Source organism: Pleurodeles waltl, chromosome 7 (assembly GCF_031143425.1).
Source record: "Pleurodeles waltl isolate 20211129_DDA chromosome 7, aPleWal1.hap1.20221129, whole genome shotgun sequence".
Classification (NCBI taxonomy): Eukaryota; Metazoa; Chordata; class Amphibia; order Caudata; family Salamandridae; genus Pleurodeles; species Pleurodeles waltl.
This window is the reverse complement of record NC_090446.1, coordinates 1,514,904,235-1,514,929,496: the sequence shown is the minus strand read 5'-3', so window position 1 is coordinate 1,514,929,496 and position 25,262 is coordinate 1,514,904,235. Positions and strand designations below refer to the sequence as shown.

General features: G+C 47.6%; 1 protein-coding gene across 2 annotated transcripts in view; it reads right to left on the bottom strand.

Moving 5' to 3' along the window:
- The window catches only part of LOC138246613 (C3a anaphylatoxin chemotactic receptor-like), a 33,124-nt gene extending 9,898 nt beyond the window's left edge, over positions 1-23,226 (bottom strand). The window contains exon 1 of one of the 2 annotated variants that reach the window (XM_069201315.1): positions 23,151-23,226. Coding sequence is in view for 1 of the 2 variants with exons in the window: in XM_069201314.1 (XP_069057415.1) it covers positions 22,038-22,188 (151 nt within the window). In the remaining variant the exon portion in view is untranslated. Of the gene's footprint in view, positions 1-22,037; positions 22,275-23,150 lie in introns of those variants that run through there. The other variant, XM_069201314.1, reaches the window with a different exon arrangement.
- Between the last annotated feature and the right edge of the window lie 2,036 nt (positions 23,227-25,262).

The window sequence follows — 25,262 nt, the reverse complement described above, 5'->3', positions numbered from 1 at the left end:
AATCAAAACCCTAAAAATGTACTGTGAAAAGACAATGCCAGGTGCACCACCACCAAGTCCTTAAACATGTCAGGAGTCAGACCCTAAATATCTACATGGGAAGCCAGTGCCAGGTGCCCCACAGCGAAGACCCTAAAAATGAGCAGAAGTGAAAATACCAAAGCCAAGACATTAAACATGGATGTGGGAAGAAAGTAGCAAGTGCCACACATCACGGACCCTAGCATGTATGGGGGAGCCCTGGTCAATTGCATCACAGCCCAGACTCTAAACGTGTACATAGGGTACCTAGTACCAAGACGCCCAAGGCCAGAACCTTCTACGGGGGTTTGCTAACACTAGGTGCTCCAAAACCGATATCTTAAACATGTGCAGGTGGTACCTAACCCCAGGTGCTCCACTGATAAGACCCCAAGAAGTACAAAGGAAAGCCCATGCCAGCTTTACCACAGCCAAGCCTGTCAGGTGCCCCTCAGTGAAGTCCCTAAACATGCATGGGGGAAACAATAGCAAACACACCACGGTCAAGACCGCAAACAAGTATATATGGAAGCTAAGATCAGATGCCATGCATCTAATACCCTAAACATATATGGGGAAAGCCAATGCTAGGTCCACCACCCCAAGGCCTTAAATGTGTACACAGAAGTGGATTAATATTTTGGGTGGGTGGTCACCCATCTCTATGAATAAGGACACTGTCCTATAAGGGTGAACACCAAAAGTCACCCCAAGTCCCAAATGCTGACCCCAACCCCCTAGAAACTATAACATAGAGCAGGCAGGCTTAACGTAGAGTGACTTATAAAGTATTTATTCAGTACCAAAACAATAATAAAGTCAAAACATAGAATAAATTGCAACAAACAAAATGACACCAAAACTACAGAAATTCAATAAGGGAAACTGGAGATATGTGTTTTTAAACTTCTAAGTGAAAATAGTGTCATAAAGTGCAAAGCCCCAAAGATAGTCTATGGTCAGGGCAGACTGCGACCTAGGTGCACTTGAGACCAACCAATCCCAAAAGGATCCCAAGGTCAGATACTCCACGTGGGACAGCCCTTTGGACTTAGTCAGCAAAATGTAAGACAGAATCTCTCAGTGTGGCAAGCCAGCAGAATATATCTGAGAGGTCTCACTGATACCAGACAGACATTGACCAAGGTTGTGTTGAAGCCGTTGATTTTGGCGGGAGAATCCCTGAGCAGGGAAAGTCAAATTTTGTGGCCAGGGATATCGTCATGTCTATTGGATACTTTTCTTATCTTCACCCGGTCAAGATCTACCTTGGGTCTCTCAAATGGAGCTCCTAGACTTCCGGTGGGGGGGAGGTGTTCTTGGGACTTCAGGACTTGTTCAGCAAAGGCTTTGTGCTGGGTCCAGTGAGAGTCCAGTTGTGACTGGGCAACTGATCATCCAGGAAAAAGTGGCTCTTCAGCTTGTTGTGTCCCTGTAGCCACACAGAAGTCCAGGCCTCTGACCCTTGAAATCAACTTACTTGTCCTGAGTACAGGAGGGAGGAGGTCCAGTGCTTCAGAGTAAAACTCAGGTTACAGCAAACAGGGTCCAGAAGGTTTTTTGAGGAGGGAGCCTTTTTGTGCACTTATGGTTGGACGTAACTGGTGGGTGGGGGTGACTCCTGGCTCCTCTTTCCCCAAAAGGGTAAAGTTCCCCAAGGGACAACCTTTTCCACTATTTCAGCATTTCCTGTTTACCCTGCTGCAAACAATCACACAGTGCACCTTACTCCTAAAATCCATGATGGGAAAATATTTCTACCTTGTGCAGAGCCTGTACACCCGCCAGATGTGTGCCCAAGGAAATGAGTAGCCCCCGCTACACACACACTTTTTGGTCACTCAGAACTGGTTCTGGGGGTAGCTTACCTCCTACTGGCCGCAGAGAAAGCCTAACTGGTTGAACAAAGGTTACCCTTCCCCAGATCTCACTGTACATTTACTATACTCTCAGTTAATTAAGTTCCTCGGTCTAACCTAACTGGTCTACTTGAAAGGGGAAGAAAAGCATCTCCCCACAGTCAGGCCGTTGTGGGAGCAGTTTTGACACCTTATTAGGGCCAATTACGGGCAGACCGGCTGTAAGTAGGCTACTGCTATTTACCATACTAGAGATTCAGGCAAGTAAAAGGTAACTTTCTAAAAGTTACTGTTTCTAAATAGTTCTTTATCTTCATCATTAAATTGGATTTTAATAAATATTAAAATAGCATTTGACTGACTTTTGTAGCAGTTTTCCATCAACATTGTAGATTAAAGTTTATAATCTGTACTGACATTTTCTGAAAGGCAGTTACAGCCCTACTTGTAAAAAATGGCTTTTGGGGGCTAGTCACTGCCAACTTTCGCACATGATCTACTTTTAAATATCCGGCACCCTACCTTGTAGACAAGTTGTTGTATTAATATTTAAAGTAGGGTTTCCCAGCTGTCAAAAAGGGTTATTTCAACAGGTTTGACAGAGGTTTTTGGTTTCTGCGTTTCAGCAGTCAGGCTACATATGGTATGGCTAAAAACATTTTTCAAGCCCGCTCTGATGGCCGAATAGGTGATGCAGTCCTACAGGTGACATTTAACTGCCAGGCCCTGGGTGCATTTGTACGCCATATACTAAGGACCATGCAGAAAGAGCAGAAATGCTGCACTGGCGTTTAGTGCATCTACACTGATCAAGTAATGGTCGGTAATACTGTAAAGTGCTGTGGCTGTGTAAAGCTCGAAGTTTCTTCTGCTCCAAATATGAGCAGTTTTTTCAAACTTTGCATCCTTTGGGAACTTCATGAAGTTTGTGAAATTGAAAAAAGAGATCTCAGGAAAAAATGTGAGTCTGAGAGAGCAAAATTAAGTAAACCAATTAGTAAAAACATTCTCCTGCAAAAACATCTTGTAAAAAACCTCTCTCATAAGTGGAGTTTGGGTAAAGTTGGGTAGGAGATTAAAGGGCAAGGTTTGACATCATACAAAACCCTAAGGGTGAAGTTAAAACTTAGGGCCAGATTGACGAGTCCCTAGTGCCTCCTTGCACCGCACTACCGTAATTTTGTTTTACGCTAATGTGGCTCAAGGAGGCACTTTTCGCTGCACCATATTAACAGAGTCCTGCAATGCTTGCATTGTGCCACTTTGTGACCCCTTGCGCCACATTATGCCTGCGTCAGGCATACTGCACGCAAGCGGGGTGTTTAGGCATTAGGAAGCCCCCAAAAATGACACCGTGAAATCTACAACATTTCACTGCGCCATTTTTGGCATCATTTTTAATGCCTGGCGTTAAAGTGAGGCACCCATTGTAATCAATAGGCCTCCTTGCGCTTTGCTGTACTAGCGTCAAAAAATGTTATGCTAGTGCAGCAAAGCACCACTATAGCGTCAAAGATTTTGACACTATTGGCCTAACGTGCGCCATGGTGCACCGTAATATAAATATGGTGCACCAAGGGTGTCGTTAGGTGGCGGTTGGAGCACACAAGAAAAGTGGAGCATCGGGACAGATGCGTCACTTTCCTGTAAATCTGGCTGTTAAATCACCTCTAGAAAAAAAACCTGCCTCTAGCAGCTGCCTGTGGAAGTGAGGCAGAAGGCTGTCTTTGTTTCACTACAAAGAAAAATTAGTTTGTGAAACCACCTGGCAGCGAGGACAGGAGAGCTCCTGTGATGTTTAGGGAAGTAGGGGCCAGATGTAGCAAATTTAAAATTTGCGAGGTGCAAAGTGCGAGTCCATGCGACTCGCACTTTGCACCTCGCAAATTGGCATGCAGTACAGTGTCTCAGACACCGACTGCAACTCGCTATGGGGTCGCAATGACCCACCTCATGAATATTCATGAGGTGGGTCGCAAATTGCGGCCCCATAGCGAGTATAGGCACTCGCAAACATGGAGGCCTGCTGTAGTCAGCAGACCTCCGTGTTCGTGACTGCTTTAAATAAAGCAGTTTTTTTTTTTTTAAGTGTAGCCCGTTTTCCTTAAAGGAAAACGAGCTGCACTTAAAAAAAAACCGAAACCTTTAGTTTCGGTATTTTTTCAGGGCAGGGAGTGGTCCCTTGGACCACTCCCTGCCCTGAAAAAATATTTTTGGGTCCATTCACAATTGGAAGGGGTCCCATGGGGACCCCTTCCAATTTGCGAGTGGGTTACCATCCACTTGAAGTGGATGGTAACTGCGAGTCCATTTGCGACCGCGTACGCGGTCGCAAATGGAATTGCATCCCACTGCGAGTCGCAAATAGGAAGGGAACACCCCTTCCTATTTGCGAGTCGGAAATGCATTTTGCGAGTTGGAGCCGACTCGCAAAATGCATTTCTGAATAGCAAAGTGGCTTTTGCGCCTCGCAAACGGCGATTTTCGCCGTTTGCGAGGCGCAAACACTTTGCTACATCTGGCCCCAGATCCGGGAGATCAGTTTTGGGCACCCTGGTAAATTTTGCAAGAGAGCCTTTGTGAAGGAGAGGGCAGTAGTTTTGAGGATTCTCATTTGAGACCTGCTCACCACTAAGGGCCTCATTTAGATTTCAGCGGACGAGTTACTTAGGGCCAGATGTAGGAAATCCATGAATTGCGACTCGCAATTTGCGAGTCAGTGAGACTCGCAATTTGCGACTCGCAATTCAGGATGCAGAACAGTGTCTCAGACACCGTCTGCGACTCGCTATGGGGTCGCTTTTTGCGACCCCATAGCGAGTCCTTGCACTCACAGGGATGGTGGCCTGCTGGAGACAGCAGACCTCCATGTCCGTGACTGCTTTTTAAATAAAGCAGTTTTTTTTTTCATTTTGCAGCCCGTTTTCTTTAAAGGAAAACGAGTTGCAAAATGAAAAAAATACCGAAACCATTTGGTTTCGTTTTTTTCAGAGTAGGCAGTGGTCCATAGGACCACTGCCTGCTCTGAAAAAATATTTTGTCGACATTCACAAAGGGGAAGGGGTCCCATTGGGACCCCTTCCGTTCTGCGAATGTGTTACCACCAGTGTGACACTGGTGGTAACTGCGAGTTGGTTTGCGACCACATTCGCGGTCACAAAGCAACTCTGAATTGCGATGCGAGTCTCAAATAGGAAGGGAACACCCCTTCCTATTTGCGAGTCGCATTCCCAAATTCCGAGTCGGTACCGACTCGCATTTTGGGAATGAGCATTGCGGGTGGCCGTTTTTCGCAGTTTGCGCCATGCAAACGGCTTGCTACATCTGGCCCTTAGTCACAACTGTGACGGATAACACGTCCGCCGAACTATCAATACCATAGGATATAATGGGATTTATATTTTGGTGGGCACGATTTCTGTCATTGTTGTAACCCATCTGCCAAAATCTAAATCCTACCCTAACTCTTTTGGTCATTTGAAAACTTATGAGGTTTTGGTATGGTAATAAACCATTACTGCCAAATGGTTCCCAAGTCGTTTCCTGCGAGTATGTATGTTTGTGAGGTGTATGCCGTAAAACTAGATAGAAAGGGAAGAACTACTGTACATGACTAGGTATTTACAGATGGTAGAGAAGCCTAAGGTGGGAGAGGCGTGTACATAGCTTTAAGGATGGGGTTCACGCACTAGAGAGGGGACTGCTGTGGTGTGGCCTGCAAGAAGGGTTGGGCAGTGTGGAGGAGGGTGGAGCCTAAAAGGACTGGAGCAGGGCTTGGAAAGAGTTGGTTTCATTTTTTTCTTCCTGCACTTGTCCTTTTAATGGAGCATGGACCAAGTACTGATCAATTAGTTTATTAGTGTCCTTCCACTCCTCCCGCTCGGATTGAGGTACTTTTTTGGGTTGAGCGCAAAGTGCTCTGTCACTGGTGTAACCTCTCTATGGGCTTTTAACCACGCCCATCAGTTTGGTTGGTTCATGGGCTTGCCTTTTACCATTCGCTTCATTTCATTAGTGAAAGGCATGCATACGTCATGCCTATTCCGGTGTTTGCCCTTCTCGAGCGCACCGGCCAACTACTGAAAACATACGAGGCTCCATGTTTTCGTATGGTTTCTGGACTACTTTTTTTCTTTAATTCGCAGGCAGCGCGATCTCGCTGGGCAGTAATTGAGCGCTTTGTATAATATTGACCCTGTTACATGGCTGATTGCACTTTTGCCAGTTACATGGATAATTGCACTTTTGCCGGTTACATGGATAATTGCACTTTTGCCTATACCTTTCACTGCGAATGAACTTCTGTTTCCTTTTGAGTATCTCTGTCACGCTTCATAGTGGCCGTGGGCTCACTGATGTGAAACTGTTTCACTTTTCAGTTTATGTGGCAAGAAAAGTCATGTTAGGAGTTTAAAACACGAATAGCTCTAACTCGAGCAAACGCAATAACCGTTTCATTGCAAATGCGTGTTCTTTTTTTGTTGCTAAGTTGCTTGGCCTTCTCCCTTACCCCACCACAAAAAATATTTTTTTTAAAACCACTTTAAGGAGAGCTTTGTAGAAAGCTATCCCTTGTGCCCAATGCAGCCAAGAGTGGTCATTTAAAAAAATATATGCATGCGTGGCATATATTAGGCCTAGAATATGTTTCTGATTATATATACCAACACCTTTGAAGCGCCAGAGAGAGTGTGTCAAGCATGGTTTCTGATACACTGTTCTTTTCTGTTCACATTAGCCATGAAAATCAATTATGCTCTGGGAGCAAACAGTCATTTCACCAAGAAACTAAGGGCCAGATGTACAAAGCAGTTTACACTTTGCAAAACCTGGTTACCGAATTGCAAAACAGGTTTGAAGTCGCAATTAGAAAGGGGTGTTCCCTTCCTAATTGCGAGTCGCAGCGCAATGCAGGATTGCTTTGTGACCGCGAACGCGGTCGCAAACCAATCACAGTTTGCACTCTTTTGTAACGGGTGGTAACCCATTCGCAAAAGGGAAGAGGTCCCCATGGGACCCCTTCCCCATTGAGAATGGCACTGCAAACATTTTTTCAGAGCAGGCAGTGGTCCTGCTCTGAATAAATGAAAGTGACACATTTCATTTTTACGTTTTTGTAATGCATCTCGTTTTCCTTTAAGGAAAACAGGCTGCATTACAAAAAAAACCTGCTTTATTAAAAAGCCGTCACAGACATGGTGGTCTGCTGTCCGCAGCAGGCCACCATCCCTGTGAGGGCCACCACTCGCAAGGGGGTCGCAAATTGCGACCCACCTCATGATTATTCATGAGGTGGGCCTTTGCCACCCCCTTGCGAGTCGCAGATGGTGTCAGGGACACCATCCAACATTCTGAATTGGCCCTAAATTCCCTGTTTCAATGTGAATTAACGAAACGGACCTCCGGGAAATTGTTTCTCGTGTCACCGGAGATACGAAAATTGCACTATCGCAGCTCCTAAATTTCGCCTGTTGACGGGGGCGTGGCTTGGTCAGTTAGACTGGGGGGGGCTGCTTCAGATTTCCCACCCACCAGGCTGGCACAGAATGTTTTACTACATTATACGGCAAGGAGGGTGCATGGGAGGGGCCTGAGGGGCAGTAGACAGAGGTAGGAATGCGGATTGTAGGGGTATAAAGGGCTAGATGTAGCAAGCCGTTTGCATGTCGCAAACTACGAAAATCACAGTTTGCGCCATGCAAACGGCCTCCCGCGATGCACATTCACAAATTGGGAGTCGGTACCGATTCGCAATTTGTGAATGCGACTCGCAAATAGGAAGGGGTGTTCCCTTCCTATTTGCGACTCGCATCGCAATTCAGAATTGCTTTGTGTCCTATGGACCACTGCCTACTCTGAAAAAAACAAAAACAAATGGTTTCGGTATTTTTTTCATTTTGCAGCTCGTTTTCCTTTAAGGAAAACGGGCTGCAAAATGAAAAAAAAAATGCTTTATTTAAAAAGCAGTCACAGACATGGAGGTCTGCTGACTTCAGCAGGCCACCATCCCTGTGAGTGCAGGGACTCGCTATGGGGTCGCAAAATGCGACCCACCTCATGAATATTGATGAGGTGGGTCTTTGCGACACCATTCTGCATATGCTTTTGCGATTCTGAAATTGCGAGTCGCACAGACTCGCAATTTCAGAATCGCAAAAGCATATCTTGCTACATCTGGCCCTAAGAGAGAAAACACAGTAGTTTTGAGGTCTTTCAATAAGAAGGGTGTGCGTTTTTGTCTGTTTTTGTAAAAATACCTGATTAAGTCCGACTGCCGTCTCACATCACCCGACAGAAAGCCCCTGCGCCAAACTATTTATCAGAAAATACGTGTATTAGGGGGTGTAGCCCACCAAACACCCCCCCCCTGTCTGCTGAACACATTAGGACGAGCTTTGCACCAGCGGTGATAGTTATGGGTGTCATGTAGTTTTTTGTATACATGGTGAGAAGCTCTCCGAGCACCCAGGGGTGCAGTGATGTTAGAAAAACCTTTGTTACACGGCCGTCCCTTCAACTGATCTCAAGCAGAGGGGGGCTTTCCCCCACACACGTCTCTGCCCGGCCTTTGACAACCCCAGCCCAATTGACACCTGTCTAGCACGATGTGACCGACTTTGCCCCCGCCCTGCTGGCCAACCACTGCCCACGAAGCACCCGCCCTCTTAAAAACTAGAAGATAGAATTCCGGCAGATAAATTGCCTACAATAAATGTTTTATTTATAGCACAATTCACTATGGTGGAAAGGAGTGCAGGTATAAGTAAACAGACTCGAGGCAAAACTCTTCACGCGCAAGAGTATTTATTTTTGGCACAGCTGGCGGTCTAGAGGGGTCGTGACGAATTAGTCCCAAGAAAGAGTCAATCGCTGAACACTACATTTCCGCCCAGTCACCACCTCTGTCCCAAAGACAGCTGGCATGCGTGCGCCACTAGAAAAGCTCCTCTCCGTCTGCTACGTAGTGGTAACAACTCAAAGGCATTTATTGTATCGACAACTGCAGGATGAAAGGCTAAGTCAGCCCTGTCAGGCGTCAGACCGGCGATCTACAAAGCATGGGTCAGTAACATACATCGTATTCTGAACTCACACGTCTCTGAAGCAGGTGCAGAAACTTTCTTAGTGGGAATAAAACCTGAGGTTTAAAAACAGATTCCTTCCGCAGGTGTCTCTCAAACCCATCTCGCTCTTTAATACTTTAATTTTAACCTTCTCATGATGCCCCTGTTTCTTTGACCTACGTTTATCTTCATCCGTTCACTAACTTTTGTCTCTTTCTCTCTATTCCATCTCTAAATGTATTTCTTCCCTTCCTCTCTTCCTGCAGACACCAGTAACCACACCTGCTCTCTCTCTCTTTTGACTCAATCTCTCTTGGTCTTTCTCTTGTTCTGCTTCTCTCTCAGCCACTGTCTCTTTGACCTGAGTTCCTGAGGGAAACAGCACAAAGAAAGACTGAGAGACAGCTGTGAGACCGAGGGGGGCAGCCTGGGACCAGGCTTAGGTGGAGAGAGCAGTGGGGCGCGGAGTAAAGTCTAGGGGGGGGGGGGGGGGGGGGGGCGGATGGTTGAAAGAAAGTTGTAGATTTCTGAAACATCTTTTTTCTAAATGTGGATATGCTAAAAACCCGGCATGGACCCGGCTCTCCAGGACCGACTTTTCTGAACCCTGCTGTAGAGTGAAAAGAGGTGAGATAGAAAGAGATGGGTGAAGTAGAGGGGGGCGCTGACGCAGGGATAGTGCGAGAGAGGAGAGGGAGGGAGAGGCAGACTCAGGTGGGGAGTGGAGAGAGGTACACAGGGAAAGAGTCCGAGGAAGAGAGGTGAACGGAAACGCAGAAGGTGCAGAGAGCAGTGGGAGAGGGAGATGATGTGATCAGAGAGGTTGTTGTGGAAGGGGGTGGACTGGAATGGAGAAGGAAGTATAGAGAGTGATGGGAGAGAGATGAGGTAATGTCCATGAACTAACAGAGGCGGTGGAAGAGAAACAGGAGAAGCAAGGACAGAATGAGGAAGTGGGGATGCACAGAGAGGTCAGGCAGTGATAGACTGAAGGGTAAAGGCAGAGAGATGCGTGAGGTAATGGACAGATGTGACGCAAACTAGGGAATGACATATGGAGGCAGAGAGGTATGAAGAAAAGGGAGGTGAGGTACTGAGGAACAGAGGTAGGGAGGGAGCAGGAGAGAGAGAAGATTGAAAGAGATGTGGGGTAGATGGAGGATAGAAACATGAGTGAGGTGCAGAGGGGTGAGGTACAAAGCGAGCTGAGTTGGGGTGAGGGGGAGACATACAGAGGTAGGCCCAGAGAGAGTAACTTTACAACTGAAAGTATTAGAGATGGCTGGGAGGGACAACCATTGCCGGGCTCCAGAGGAAGCTAAACTCGCCTTCTGGCCAGTGGAGCAACAAGCACTCAGAAGGTGGAGGGGGGTAAAAGAGCAAGGCATGGGGGGCTCGGAGGGAGCAGGGACACAGCTGGAGCTGCAGTTGCCAGGTAAATGTTGCCCAGTGCAGTGGTACCCACTTGTATTAACACAGAGTGCTTTTGATGTCTGAATTGCCCCTTGTAATAAGATGGTTGTCCCAAAATCAATTTCTTGATTACCACACATTAGTATCAGAACAGAACATATATACAAGCAGCCTGTGAGCCGGTGCGTCACTTTCAGTGACGCACCGGCAGCCCAGGCTGCTGACCCATATCTACGAAGCCATTTTGTGTGGCTTTTCATGGCCTTAGGGATATGGAGTAAGGCAACGCAGCCCTTGCACTTGCTGCACCACCCTGCGCCACGAGGCCTTGTAAATATGGCCCTCAGGGGCTTATTCACAAGCCCCTTGCGCCCCCGGTGCGTCACGTTTTCCCATATAAAAAGTGATGCACCAGCGGCGCAAGGGGTTTGTAATAAGTCCCTCAGCACACTCAATCAATCAATGCTTATAAAGCGTGACTACTCATCTGTGAGGGTCTCAAGGTGCTGGAACTGAAAGCCACCAGGGTTCCTGGCGCTGGGCGTGGTCAAGGCATGGACGGGCGCAGACGGGCTTGCATTTGGCACCCCAGCGGCAATGTAGCCGCCATTAAAAAGGGGAGGGGGCGGGAGGAGCAGTCAGCTGGAAGGCAGGAGGGCGGGAAAGGTGCTTTCAAGGGGGGGAGAGGGCAGTGGAAAAGGGGAGAAAGGAAAAAGCACTAGGGAAAAATGAAGGATGATAGAACAAAAATGCAGAAAATGCAAAAGTGTAAGAGCAACAGAGAAAAGAAAAGAAAAAGCAAATGATAGAAGAGAAAGGCAGAAAATGCAAGAGTGAAAGAGCAACAGAGAGAAGAAAAGAAAAGGAAAATACTTACTTACGATGGCCAGTAGACCACCAGTAATAAGGCGCAGGGACGAGCCTGCGGGTGGAGGAGTGCCTCGAACTGAGAGCAACACGTGTGTCCTGCGCAATGTTGTGTTACACATGGCCTCATGGCACATTTGGGTGCAGGACAGGCATTCCCATGGAGTCAAACTGCTGATATCCAGGAGTTGGCACATTTGCACTGGGTCAATATCAGGAAATAAATTACCTCAAGAAACTCTTAAACTCTTTGCACAGGAGGGAACTTAGTCACAGGAACCAATAACGTGTTATCCAAGTTCACACAATTTGGTCAAGTGAAGAAGTTTGGCTGAATCTTGTGTCTCAGGTTTCTGATGAATGTAACTTTGCCAATCATTTTTATCTCCATCAAAGTGATCCTAAGTCAGTCTCCCAAATAATGACTAACGCCAACTCAGAGCCTTTAAAAGTAACCCTTAGTTTCCGAAATCAAAGTCAGTTTCATTTTTGATTATTTATTTTTCTTGGTTCTATTTGCCATCTCGTTACCCACAGTGCAGTCACAACCAAAGTAATATTTTCGGTGACTACTGGTGAATACATTTTCTAAACACCATATCCATAATGTGGTTAAATGAATTCCAAAGTCATGCATGTGCCACACACTTTTTTTGGGGGGGGCAGAGGGCAAGCAAGAGCTAGTGGGCCACAACAGTGATGGTTGGGGTTTGTGGCCTTGGTGTCCTGGATTCTACCGCGACTCTGCAAACAGGACCAAGTGACCCCTTCTGCACTGGACTCTTAGGGGGGCTTTGCTGAGCAATCAAAGGGATCTCGGGGTGGCTTTGTGTGTGGGCGAGAGACCCTGAACTCAAACAGACAGAATAATTCACTGTCCAGCCCAGTGCTTGTCTTATTTAAAGAGGTGGTCTTTAATCTCACAGCAAAGTGAAATGCTACACACATTACTAGGGGGTGGTGGTTCTGTTAGGAGGGTTCACAAAATACAACTATTGGTTGTAGCAAAGTTCTGCAGAAACTGCACACAAGGCTATGACGTTCTAGTAGCAATGAAAAATATCACCGGCAGGAACCAGGCACAGGTGTGTCTTCACTACTGGGCTTCTCGAGCTACTACTATGTTCAAGAACGTGTAGGTCAGTTTATATCTCATCTTGAACAAAAAAAGTTCTCGACTGTAATCGATAATCTCTCTAAGTTGTAGAATGATATTTCTGAGTCCAAGACTCAGTCTTTGATTCTCTGGATTGGAGCTTCATGTTACCTCTTCGCTTCGATGCCGTGCAGCGCAAGGGTTGTGGTGGACCCTTTGTGGTTGCACAGTCCGTGGCAGCTGGCTCGGCCTTGCAGGCAGTGGTCCCCACCCCGGATCCAGACATTGAGATGCAGAGCATCTACCAGGCCTCTGCTGGGGTCCTTCATCTTTGGAACTCACAGCCTCCTGCCCAGTGATGTTCCTCTGCTGCACCAGTATTGTTGCACCCCCCAGGAGTTGCACCAGAACAGGTCCCTCATGTCACATTGTGGTGGACCCTTTGTGGTTGCACAGTCCGTGGCAGCTGGCTCGGCCTTGCAGGCAGTGGTCCCCACCCCGGATCCAGACATTGAGATGCAGAGCATCTACCAGGCCTCTGCTGGGGTCCTTCATCTTTGGAACTCACAGCCTCCTGCCCAGTGATGTTCCTCTGCTGCACCAGTGTTGTTGCACCCCCCAGGAGTTGCACCAGAACAGGTCCCTCATGTCACATTGTGGTGGACCCTTTGTGGTTGCACAGTCCGTGGCAGCTGGCTCGGCCTTGCAGGCAGTGGTCCCCATCCCGGATCCAGACATTGAGATGAAGAACATCTAACAGGCCTCTGCTGGGCTCCTTCATCTTTGGAACTCACAGCCTCCTGCCCAGCGGTGCTCCTCTGCTGCAGCAGTGTTGTTCACAACCCCCAGGACTTGCACCAGAACAGGTCCCTCATGTCACATTGTGGTGGGGCAGGAAGGGCAGATTTTCACTTATGATTAATGATGGCTCACATCGTCTACCACATACACCATGCAGGAAGGCCAGGGGACCCCTCATAGCTCAAGCTGGGGCCAGTTACTTTATCTTCTGCAAGTCTTTCCTTCTATGTACTCACACTCCAGAAACATGGCTCGGCTTCCCCTGGACTCCTCCTGCAGCTTCACACACTCCCTCCCTGTCTGAGCAGGCTTCTAGGTAAGTTGTGCAGAGTCCAAGCGACGTCCCCACACCTCTGGGAGGCAAGCTGCTGGACAGACAGTAACCTGGGACTACAGTAGGTCTTTGAGTATTCTACGGAGCACTCCATTCCTTCATCAAGCATAACTTAGAACTGGAACAAAGGGCCAGATGTAGCAAACGGTTTGCGCCTCGCAAACGGCGAAAAACGCCGTTTGCGAGGCGCAAAAGCCTCTCTGCTATGCAGAAATGCATTTTGCGAGTCGGATCCGACTCGCAAAATGCATTTCCGACTTGCAAATAGGAAGGGGTGTTCCCTTCCTATTTGCGACTCGCAATGCTATGCAATTTCATTTGCGCCCTCGAAAGCGGTCGCAAATGAAATCGCTGTTACCATCCACTTGAAGTGGATGGTAACCCATTCGCAAACGGGAAGGGGTCCCCATGGGACCCCTTCCCCTTTGTGAATGATCACAAAAACAATTTTTCAGAGCAGGTAGTGGTCCTATGGACCACTGCCTGCTCTGAAAAATACCGAAACAAAAGGTTTCGGTTTTTTTTCTAAGTGCAACTCGTTTTCCTTTAAGGAAAACGGGCTGCAGATAGAAAAAAAAAAAACTGCTTTATTAAAAAGCAGTCACGGACATGGTGGTCTGCTGTCTCCAGCAGGCCACCATCCCCGTGAGTGCCCATACTCGCAATGGGGTCGCAAACTGCGACCCACCTCATAAATATTTATGAGGTGGGTCTTTGCGACCCCATTGCGAGTTGCAGAAGGTATCTGAGACACCTTTCTGCATAGCAAATTGCGACTTGCAATTTGCGAGTCGCACGGACTCGCAAATTGCAATTCGCAATTTGCTTTCTTCCTACATCTGGCCCAAAATGACGTAACTTGTGTGTGTATGTGTTTTTAACATACAATGTGTATTTGTAAAGTGCAGGTATCACCCAAAGGTATCAAGGCATTTAATAACAGATATTTATTGTTACCTAACTCAATGGTACTCATTTTATCAATCTCAGAAGGATGAAATGCTGAATGGACCCACCAGGATTTGTACCTGTGACCAGGATTGAACACAAGCCCCTACAGTAAATTAATTACTGCCCTAAGGGCTAGATGTATCAAGCTCCCGGTTTGCATTTCTTAAGTAGCGAATTTTAAAAAATCGCTATTTAAGAAATGCAAAATGGGATGTATGAAAATTGCGATTCGGTAATAGCAATTTCTTTAAAATCGTTATTAGCGAATTGCAATTAGGGAATGGGACTCCATTCATCCCTATGGGCGTGCAGGTCCATAGGTGCGAATGGTTTTGCATTTCCAAATTTGCGAATTCCTCTTAGGAATTCGCAAATTAGGCAGTGCAAACCCTAGGGTGCTGGGGGCCTAAGGCCCCCTTTGATGCACCCCCAAAAAATATTTTGTGGACATGTAAAGCGCACACATGCCCTAGGGGCATGTGTGCACTACATGTCATTTTCAAAAATGCATTTGTAATGCATTTTTAAAAACTGCACATGCTTAACACCAAACTTCAATGTCAAATTAGCATTTAGGAAAACATGATACATGTGCACTGGTAATCGCAAATAGGTATTCCCTATTTGTGATTACCTATTTAAAGAATCACAAATTGTGATTCCCTAAATGGAGTCGCAATTTCAAGGAATCGCTATTTTAGCGATTTCTTGAAATTGCACTGCAATGCCTTTCATACATTCTGAAAGGCATTTTTGCATTCGCAAACGGTGGAATTTTGCAATTTTTACAGTTTGCGAATGCCAAAATCTTTGCTACATCTGTCCCTAAGTCACCAGACCAAGCGTAATTACCCGGCATGAGATGATATGGGTCCCCACTTTATACACATTTTCTAGACAGTGGAAATGGTCCAATTACAGGATTGGGGTGAAGATGTCAGCTTCAAGCAGGAGCATCTATAACATGAACACAATAGCAGGCGATGTGTGGTGGGAATGATTGATGGTATTACAGCTAATGATCTTAAAAGGGTTTCTGTTGACTGGGACTTGGATTGTACTCCATTGACTTTGACTAAGTCTATGGGAACACCTCTCCCTGTCTGTAAGACTGAAGCGGGACCTCCTGCTGCTCTTCACCTCCCCCGCCCCATCACTAAGACTGCAGTGGTACCTCCTGCTCCTCTCTACCCTCCCCCTGTCTGTAAGACTGTAGTGGTACCGCCCGCTGCTCTTCACACTCTCCCTGTCCGCAAGCTTTGGGCTGTGTTAAAGCTCCTCTCTTTAGGGACCCCACCAGTGCTTAATTTGTGCTTGTTGTTTCCGGTGCAGAGCACCAGCACTTATTTCTAAGGGCCGGTACTTGTTCTTCTGCCTCAAGCATTTACTGTGACTAAAAGTCACATATGGGAAAGACGGAGGAAGAGAAAAATGAAAAAGCGTCACAAAAGGGAAAAGTAGAAAGCTGCAAGAGTGAGCTGAAGGGGCAGGGAGTGGCTATAAATGGACTGAAGAGGCCGGAGATGGTTTAGGATTACGCTGCCTCGGTATTCAATCATTAAATTGCAGCAGCGAGTGTTTGAGAGAAGGGCTTTGGGCACCAGCACATTTTTATTTACAAATTAAGCACTGGCCCCCAAAGCACCCCAGTGACCTCCCTGGGACAAGGGAACATTTCATCCCATGCAGTCAGCACAGGGTTGAGTCTCTGCGGTGACAGACGCTGCGCACCAACGGGGAAGGGAAGGGAGAGCAAAGGGGGGGGGACAATTTGGGAAGTGGAGGATGAAGTTCACATTCCATGAACTGCATGGAGTAACCACTACCTAGAATCCACTACATCAAAGTGACCAGAGGAAGTTCATCCATAGGGAGGTGGGGACGTTAGCCCTCTGACCTCCTTACTCCATCACACCCGCGACTGTGGTACCTGAACTGCACACTCCACTGTGGCCAGCCTGGCACGCTCAGTTCAGGCTCCTGCAGTCAACAGCTGAAAGGCAGCTGAGAAGCGAAGGTACAGCCCCGTAGGTGTCAGATGGAACGCTGTGTTTGCCTGCTCCAGCCAATCTGAGCACAGCTCTTAAGCCGTTAGCATTGTAAGCAGCAAGAGAGCAGTGCTTGGACTGGCTCGGATGATATTGTCCAGCAGGCGGCTCAAGGCAGAGGGTACTTTGGGTGTACGTATGCTGCAGAACGTCGTCAAGAAAGGTGGGCTTATTTTCATGTTTAATGTCATTTTTATGTGTCCCACCACTTGTAAAATGTAGCATCCACCACTATTTACCACTACTGCAAAAACCATTACTGAGACTGCTAGAACATCAGATAAGGTAAGTGCAGATATAAGCGTTGTAACCCTAATTAGAACATTGGAAGGTTGAGGTAATGGAGTGCTCTGGGCTTCTAGTGGCTGACAGAAGCCTGGGGTACCAAAGTTCCAATGCTCAATGTGAGGCCTTTGTTTTACTAATTAGAACATTCTGTCTTATTGGGGTGAATGTTCTGGTAGCCTTATAGCCTGCAGTAGGTAGGCTATGCTGGCCATTAAAGGCCCCCTCCCTTGTTAAAGGCCCTCGCCTTCAGCTCAGGCCTTTAACACTGGAGCAGGCCTTTACTGGCCGGGATAGGCCGCTACAGCAGGCTATAAGGCTATATAACAATCCTGGCTCTAAACATTACCCTGCCACTTACCTTAACTCTGAAGTTAGGGGTAAGCTGATTCCCTACTATACCAGTAAACTTTACTCTACCACTAACCTTAACTCTACTTTACTAAACTTTACTCTACCATTAACCTTAACTCTAAACATGAGGGTAGGCCTATGCCCTACCACTAACCTTCTCTTAACAGTAGGTTGATCTGATGCCCTATCGGGCCCTTGAACTTCACTCTACCACTAAGCTTCTCTTAATAGAAGGTTAATCTGATGCCCAGCCGTACCCCTGGCCTTAACCCTACAACTAATATCTCTAAACATGAGGTTAAGCTGATGCCCTACCATACCCTGAACTTTACCCTACGACTAGACATGAGGTTAAGCCAATGCCCTAACATACCACTGAACTTTACCCTACCACTAAACGTCTCTAAACAGGAGGGTAATCTGATGCTCTACTGTGCCCCTGAACTTAACCCTACCACTAAGCTTCTCTAAACAGAAGGTACAGAAGGTTAATCTGATGCCCTACTCTGCCCCTGAACTTAACCCTACCACTAAATTTAGCTCTAAACTTCAGGTTAAGCCAATGCCCTACCATACCAGTATATTTTACCCTACCACTAAGCTTAACTCTAAACATGAGGTTAATCTAATGCCCTACCGTATTCCTAAACTTTAACCTACCACTAAGTTTAACTCTGAACATGAGGTAATCCGATGGCCTACCGTACCACTGAACTTAACCCTACCACTAAGCGTCTCCAAACATGAGGTTGATCTGATGCCCGCTAAACTCTACCCTACCACTAACCTCCTCTAAACATGAGGTTAAGCTGATGCCCTATCATACCCCTGAACTTAACCCTACTGTTGCAAATGGCTCTTTTTGCAGGACCATCCCTAAACATTTTGCCTCCTTCCTCCTATTGTTTTCTGACCAGCTTTTGTTGGCTTGAGGACTCTGGGCACTTTACCACGGCTAACCAGTGCTAAAGTGCATGTGCTCTCTGGGTAAACTGAATTGGTGATTGGTTTATCTATGAATGGCATATTAGATTTACTGGTAAGTCCCTAATAAAGTGCACCAGGTGTGCCAGGGGCCTGTAAATCAAATGCTACTAGTGGGCCTGCAGCACTGGTTGTGCCACCCACATGAGTAGCCCTGTGAACATGGCTCAGACCTGCCACTGTAGTGTCTGTGTGTGCAGTTTTACACTGCCAATTCGACCTGCCAAGTGTACCCACTTGCTAGGCCCAAACCTTCCCTTTTTATACATGTAATGCACCCCTACAGTAGGCCCTAGGTAGCCCCATGGGCAGGGTGTAGTGTATGTTAAAGGTGGGACATGTACTGATATGTTTTACATGTCCTAACAGTGAAATACTTCCACATTCGGTTTTCACTGTTTTCGCTGTTTTCACTGTCTCTCTCATAGGTTAACCCTGAAATAACCCTGGTTTGTGGAATCGGCCTGTTTGCAAATGCAACAGGCATTTATAAAGATACTAAGCCCAAATAGTCATTTGATTTGTTACCGAATCGCAATTTGGGATTGCAATTTGGTATTATGAAGGGGTGTGTTGAGGGAGTCCCTTCCTAATACCAAATTGCAGTGGTATGTATAAATGTTTTGCAACTGAAATGTGGTCGCAAAACATTTGCACTTTACCACCAACTCAAAGTTTGCAAATGGAAAGGGGTCTGCAAGGAACCCTCTCTCCTTTTCTAAAACATGTTTTTTAACAAACAGACCACTGCCTAATCTTAAAAAATGAAAAGAAAACTTTTTATTTATTTCTATAAATGCATCCTCCTTTTCCTTTAAGGAAAATGGGCAGCATATAAAAATAAAAGATTCCTTTATTGTAAAGCAATCACGAACATGGGGGTCTGCTGACCCCTGCAGGCCACCCTCACTGTGATTCTAATGATTCTCAATGGGTTGCAAAGCGAGACCTACCTCATTAATATTCATGAAGTAGGTCTATTTGTGACCCACTGGGAATCGCAAAATGTGTCGAAGACACATTGGTGTTGGCGATTACCTTCGTACATGTGCCCCTAAGAGATTAACTGAGGTGTGAAGTGATTCCGAGTCTGGATTAGAGGTTGACGCAGCGGCCACTTCTGTCGCAACTGTCAGTCCGCCGGGATCATTTACAGGTGGGCGGACCTTAAATGTGTCAGTGACGGAGGCTTTTATGGCCAGCCCTTATATTTGACAAAGTCATCTATCAAAGTTTTGACACATTGACAGGGACTGCCATGACAGCAGGGCCCGTGGACATCTCTAAATGTGGCGGATGTATACTCCGTCAAGGCAATGGAGAAATTTACTCCGTCGCCCGGATGGAGTAAAGCCCTTCCTCTGTATTCTAAATCGGGCCCTTCGTCCTTCTCAAGCTGTAGGTCAGTGAGGCTATGGACATGTACATATGCCACTGATGAACGTCAGGTATGTCTGACGCTCCGTCTATTTATTCCATGAATAACTATTTGTATAGCACAGGATAAAAAACTGAATTTCTGGTTCTTAGTAATACCTGTTTATTTCTACCACTTTAGCAACAATTTCAAAATGAAAACTGAGTTAAAATAAAGTTTTAAACCTATGACTGGCAGGTTAGGTGGCGCAGTTTGATTCGGATGAATAACTCACTGAGCTATTTCACCAGCACTGAAACTTGCCACCTTCCAGCTAGACGCAGGGCCTCGATCTGAAGAGGTATCCTGCATAAAACACACATCAGTGAACTATTTGAGAATCATTTAAATGTACATTCAGGTGTCCCACACAGGCCACCAGTCATCTTACAGTACTGCATAGTGAAATATTCAGGATACACCTAGACAACTGCAGCAGGTGCTTAGCCCTGCAGGCTAGCTTTGCGTGCAGTCCTTGTGTAATTCATACAGCAAGCATAGCATTTCTACCACCTCTTTCAATCTTGCCAACGTCTATGAGGGCTGAGTTTGTAAAAAAATAATGCACAGGTGACTCCGATAATTGTGACTCCACCCACCTGCCGCACTCATTTTACCCAAAATGGATGAGTTCCTCGAATACACTTTTTTTCACCATTGCCAGCACTGAGATCAGGCGGTACCCGGTGCTTTAAATGGGAATACAGAAGTACAGGTACTCACTATTTAGAGTACCTGTCTGCTGCTGAGGAGTGCAGGTACTCTCCCATTAAATGTATTGCTGCAGTGTTGAGAAGTCTACATAGTTTCCCATTAAATGTACTGCAGAAGTGTTGAGGAGTGCCGGTACTCTCCCATTAAATGTACTGCAGCCATGCTGAGAAGTGCAGGTACGCTCCCATTAAATGTATTGCATCAGAGCTGAGAAGTGCTGGCACTCTCCCATTTAATGTATTGCAGCAGTGCTGAGAAGTGCATGTACTCTCCCATTAAATGGATTGCAGCAGTGATGAGAAGTGCAGGTACCCTCCCATTAAATGTATTGCAGCAGTGCTAAGAAGTGCTGGCACCCTCCCATTAAATGTATTGCATCAGTGCTGAGAAGTGCAGGTACCCTCCTGTTAAATGTACTGCAGAAGTGTGGAGCAGTGCAAACACTCTCCATTTAGATATATTGCAGAAGTGTGAGAAGCGCAGATACTCACCCATTAAAGGTATTGCAGCAGTTCTGAGAAGTGCAGGTGCTCTCCCATTAAAGGTATAGCAGCAGTTCTGAGAAGTGCTGGTACCCTCCCATTAAATGTATTGCAGCAGTGCTGAGGGGTGCAGCTATGCTTCCAATACATGTATTGCAGCAGTGCTGAGAAGTGCAGGTACCCTTCCATTAAAGGTATTGTAGCAGTTCTGAGAAGTGCAGGTACTCTCCCATTAAAGGTATTGCAGCAGTGCTGAGAAGTGCAGGTACTCTCACAGCAAATGTATTGTAGTAGTGCTGAAAAGTGTGGATACTCTACCATTTGATATTTTGCAGTAGTACTGAGATCTGCAGATACTCGCCTATTCAAGGTATTGCAGCAATACTGAGAACTGCAGATTCATTCTCAAGAAATGTATTGCAGCAGTGCTGAGAAGTGCTGATACTGTCCCAATAAATGTATTTCTGCTGTGCTCAGAAGTGTGGGCACGCTCCCATTACATGTAGTGCAGTAGGGCTGAGACGTGCCAATACCCTCCAATTAAATGCAGTAGTGCTGAGAAGCACCAACACTCTCCCAGTGCAGATATTCTGCCATTACGCGTATTGCAGCAGTGCTGAGAAGTGCAGATAGTCTCCCATTAAATGCATTGCAGCAAGGATGAGACGTTCACATACTCTCTCATTAAATGTACTGCATCAGTGTGAGAAGTACAGATAACCTCCCAATAAATGCAGTAATGCTGAGAAGCACTGGTACTCTCCCATAAAATGTATTGCAGCAGTGCTGAAGAGTGTTGATACTCTCCCATTAAATGTATTGCAACAGTTCTGGGAAGTGAAGATACTCTTCCATTCAATGTATTGCAGCGGTACTGAGAAGTGCAGATTCCTTCTCAAGAAATGTGCTGCAGAAGTGCTGAGAAGTGCAGGTACCCTCCCATTGAATGTATTGCAGCAGTGCTGAGAAGTGCTGGTACTCTCCCATTAAATATATTGCAGCAGTGCTGAGAAGTGCAGGTACTCTCCTATTAAATGTGTTGCAGCAGTGCTGAGAAGTGCAGATACTCTCCCGTTAACTGTAGTGGAGCAGAGCTGAGAAGTGCAGATACTCTCCCATTAAGTGTAGTGCAGCAGAGCTGAGAAGTGCAGATACTCTCCTGTTAAATGCCGCAGTGCAGAGAAGTGCCAGTACTCTCCCTTCCAAATAAAAGTAGTGCAGGTACCCGGTACAGTACCCGGTACAGTGCCGTCCATTTAAAGCACTGCCTGTACCCGGACCTAAACGAACCTCTAACCTTACTTCCCCCAGTATAAAACATAACCTCTAACCTTGTCCTGTACGTACCTTCTTCAGTGCGGTGGTATTCGCTTCCGTGGTAATGCTGATGTAGTGTCGTCTGTGTAATTCTTCTAATGCTGTAATTGTAGAGTGAAATCCCAGTGACAAGGGTGCAGACTGATAACTGACAACTCCCAGGGTGCTCTGGTCCTTGCATCTTAATACCACTTCTCCCGAGTCGCCATCACTTTGGGATTGGTTTAGCGCCCACTTCGCCTCAAGGAGCCGTGCAGCGCTTTACAGAGAGCGCCGCAGTAGAATCAAGACAAACACGAGGGGTTCTGTATAGAAGAGTAGACCGACCCGGCTTGTCTTGTGTCAGGAGGGGCGGGGCGCACATTTCTGGGGTATTTACAAGTGTGTTTCCACCGAAAGCTATTTTCACTTCGAGTCTCGAGGAGACCATGTGATGTGCCGAGAAGCACACGGTTTTCCATCCAAGCGCTGCAGCCGGGATTAAGGCTCATGACCGCAGACAGATGTCTCATCCCTCCGTCCCAGGAGCTCCATGGGAAGCCCTCCCTGAAGAGAGGCCATGTGGAGGCGGCGCTGACTGTACAGAGGCCTAGGGGACGGGTGGGGGCGCTGCTGGGAACCTCTGACACACCCTCTGTGACCCACCCCGAGATGTGTAAGAGTGGCGAGCCCAGGGATCGTCCTCTGTCTGACCCGATCCCTTCTCCAGAACCGCAGGCGTGGGAAACTGCCCCACTGAGCAGCCCCCGCCTTTAACACGGGACCACCCCGGGCCCCCACATGCAGACACACCTCCCCAGCTGCCCCTTACACCCCCGTGTTTCCCAAATCCGACCTACTCAGATGCTTCTCCAAAGCTGGGCGCGCTTACAGTGCACAGGATAGCAGAACCGAAGGCAAAATGACATTTTGCCGACGTGGTGCTCCCCACTCCCGGAGTCACGTACTAATTTCTGAGGGCTTTTTACACGGCCTAGAGCCCCCTTGTGGTTGTGCCCGAATGTGTCTGCCTTAGTGTCCCACTGTCCCAGGCAGAACACCCTCAGAGGTGAAAGCGCCTGCCCTCCGCCTTCCCAGAGCCCTCTTTCCCACCGCTTGGAAAGGTGAGGCCTCAGGGGCTGTGATGCAGCAGCCAAGGCTTACCTTGAGAAGGATGGTCTCAGGAATAGGAAGGTTGCTGAGATACTGTGACAACCGAGAACCACACTGTGCAGCCGGACGGAGTGAATAATGATCCCTGACTGCTGCTGTCGGCCTGGACTCACTTTCCCACAATCCACTGTCGCTTCACAGCCAGCGAGGGAGGGAGAAGGCGGGGAGTGTAGCGCTTATAGCGCTCTTTGGCGCGCACAGCGTTAAACATTTAGTAAAGCTAGGAGAGTCTCTTAAGGGTTTTTGGACTGAAATTTTAGACAAAAAACACCTGCAAGGCAGTGAACTGAAAGCAATTAAGGAAAGTACTAGAAAGTGGCTCCGCGCTCAGAGAACTGCGCAGCTCCTGCGCGAAATGTCCAGGAACCTGAAGGAAATGCAGAGAACTTCAGCAGACAGGGGAGAGTAAGGAGGGACCTAACGAGTAACAAGACCAGTCACAAATACTCACCACAGAAGAGCTGTTTGTCCAACACGTAGGGAGTATCTCCAGCTCCTTCCCGAGTGTCCCCTCTGTGCTACTGCACCGGAGGACCTGTCCCCTTTGTGTTGCTGCACCGGAGGACATGTCCCCTCTGTGTTGCTGCACCGGAGGACATGTCCCCTCTGTGTTACTGTACCGGAGGACATGTCCCCTCTGTGTTACTGTACCGGAGGATGTGTCCCCTCTGTGTTACTGTACTGGAGGACATGTCCCCTCTGTGTTACTGTACCGGAGGACCTGTCCCCTCTGTGTTACTGTACCGGAGGACCTGTCCCCTCTGTGTTACTGTACCGGAGGACCTGTCCCCTTTGTGTTGCTGCACCGGAGGACCTGTCCCCTTTGTGTTACTGTACCGGAGGACCTGTCCCCTTTGTGTTGCTGCACCGGAGGACATGTCCCCTCTGTGTTACTGTATCGGAGGACATGTCGCCTCTGTGTTACTGTACCGGAGGACATGTCGCCTCTGTGTTACTGTACCGGAGGATGTGTCCCCTCTGTGTTACTGTACTGGAGGACGTGTCCCCTCTGTGTTACTGTACCGGAGGACCTGTCCCCTCTGTGTTACTGTACCGGAGGACCTGTCCCCTTTGTGTTACTGTACCGGAGCACGTGTCCCCTCTGTGTTACTGTACCGGAGGACATGTCGCCTCTGTGTTACTGTACCGGAGGATGTGTCCCCTCTGTGTTACTGTACTGGAGGACGTGTCCCCTCTGTGTTACTGTACCGGAGGACCTGTCCCCTCTGTGTTACTGTACCGGAGGACCTGTCCCCTTTGTGTTACTGTACCGGAGCACGTGTCCCCTCTGTGTTACTGTACCGGAGGACATGTCGCCTCTGTGTTACTGTACCGGAGGATGTGTCCCCTCTGTGTTACTGTACTGGAGGACGTGTCCCCTCTGTGTTACTGTACCGGAGGACCTGTCCCCTTTGTGTTACTGTACCGGAGCACGTGTCCCCTCTGTGTTACTGTACCGGAGGACATGTCGCCTCTGTGTTACTGTACCGGAGGATGTGTCCCCTCTGTGTTACTGTACTGGAGGACGTGTCCCCTCTGTGTTACTGTACCGGAGGACCTGTCCCCTCTGTGTTACTGTACCGGAGGACCTGTCCCCTTTGTGTTACTGTACCGGAGCACGTGTCCCCTCTGTGTTACTGTACCGGAGGACATGTCCCCTCTGTGTTACTGTACCGGAGGATGTGTCCCCTCTGTGTTACTGTACTGGAGGACGTGTCCCCTCTGTGTTACTGTACCGGAGGACCTGTCCCCTCTGTGTTACTGTACCGGAGGACCTGTCCCCATTGTGTTACTGTACCGGAGCACGTGTCCCCTCTGTGTTACTGTACCGGAGGACATGTCCCCTCTGTGTTACTGTACCGGAGGACATGTCCCCTCTGTGTTACTGCACCGGAGGATGTGTCCCCTCTGTGTTACTGCACCGGAGGATGTGTCCCTGCACCTTACCCTGTGTGTTGCTGCACCGGAGGAAGTGTCCCTCTGCGTTATTGTACCGGAGGATGTATCCCCTCTGTGTTACTGCACCGGAGGACATGTCTCCTCTGTGTTACTGCACCAGAGGACGTGTCCCCTCTGTGTCACTGTAGGAGAGGACGTGTCCCC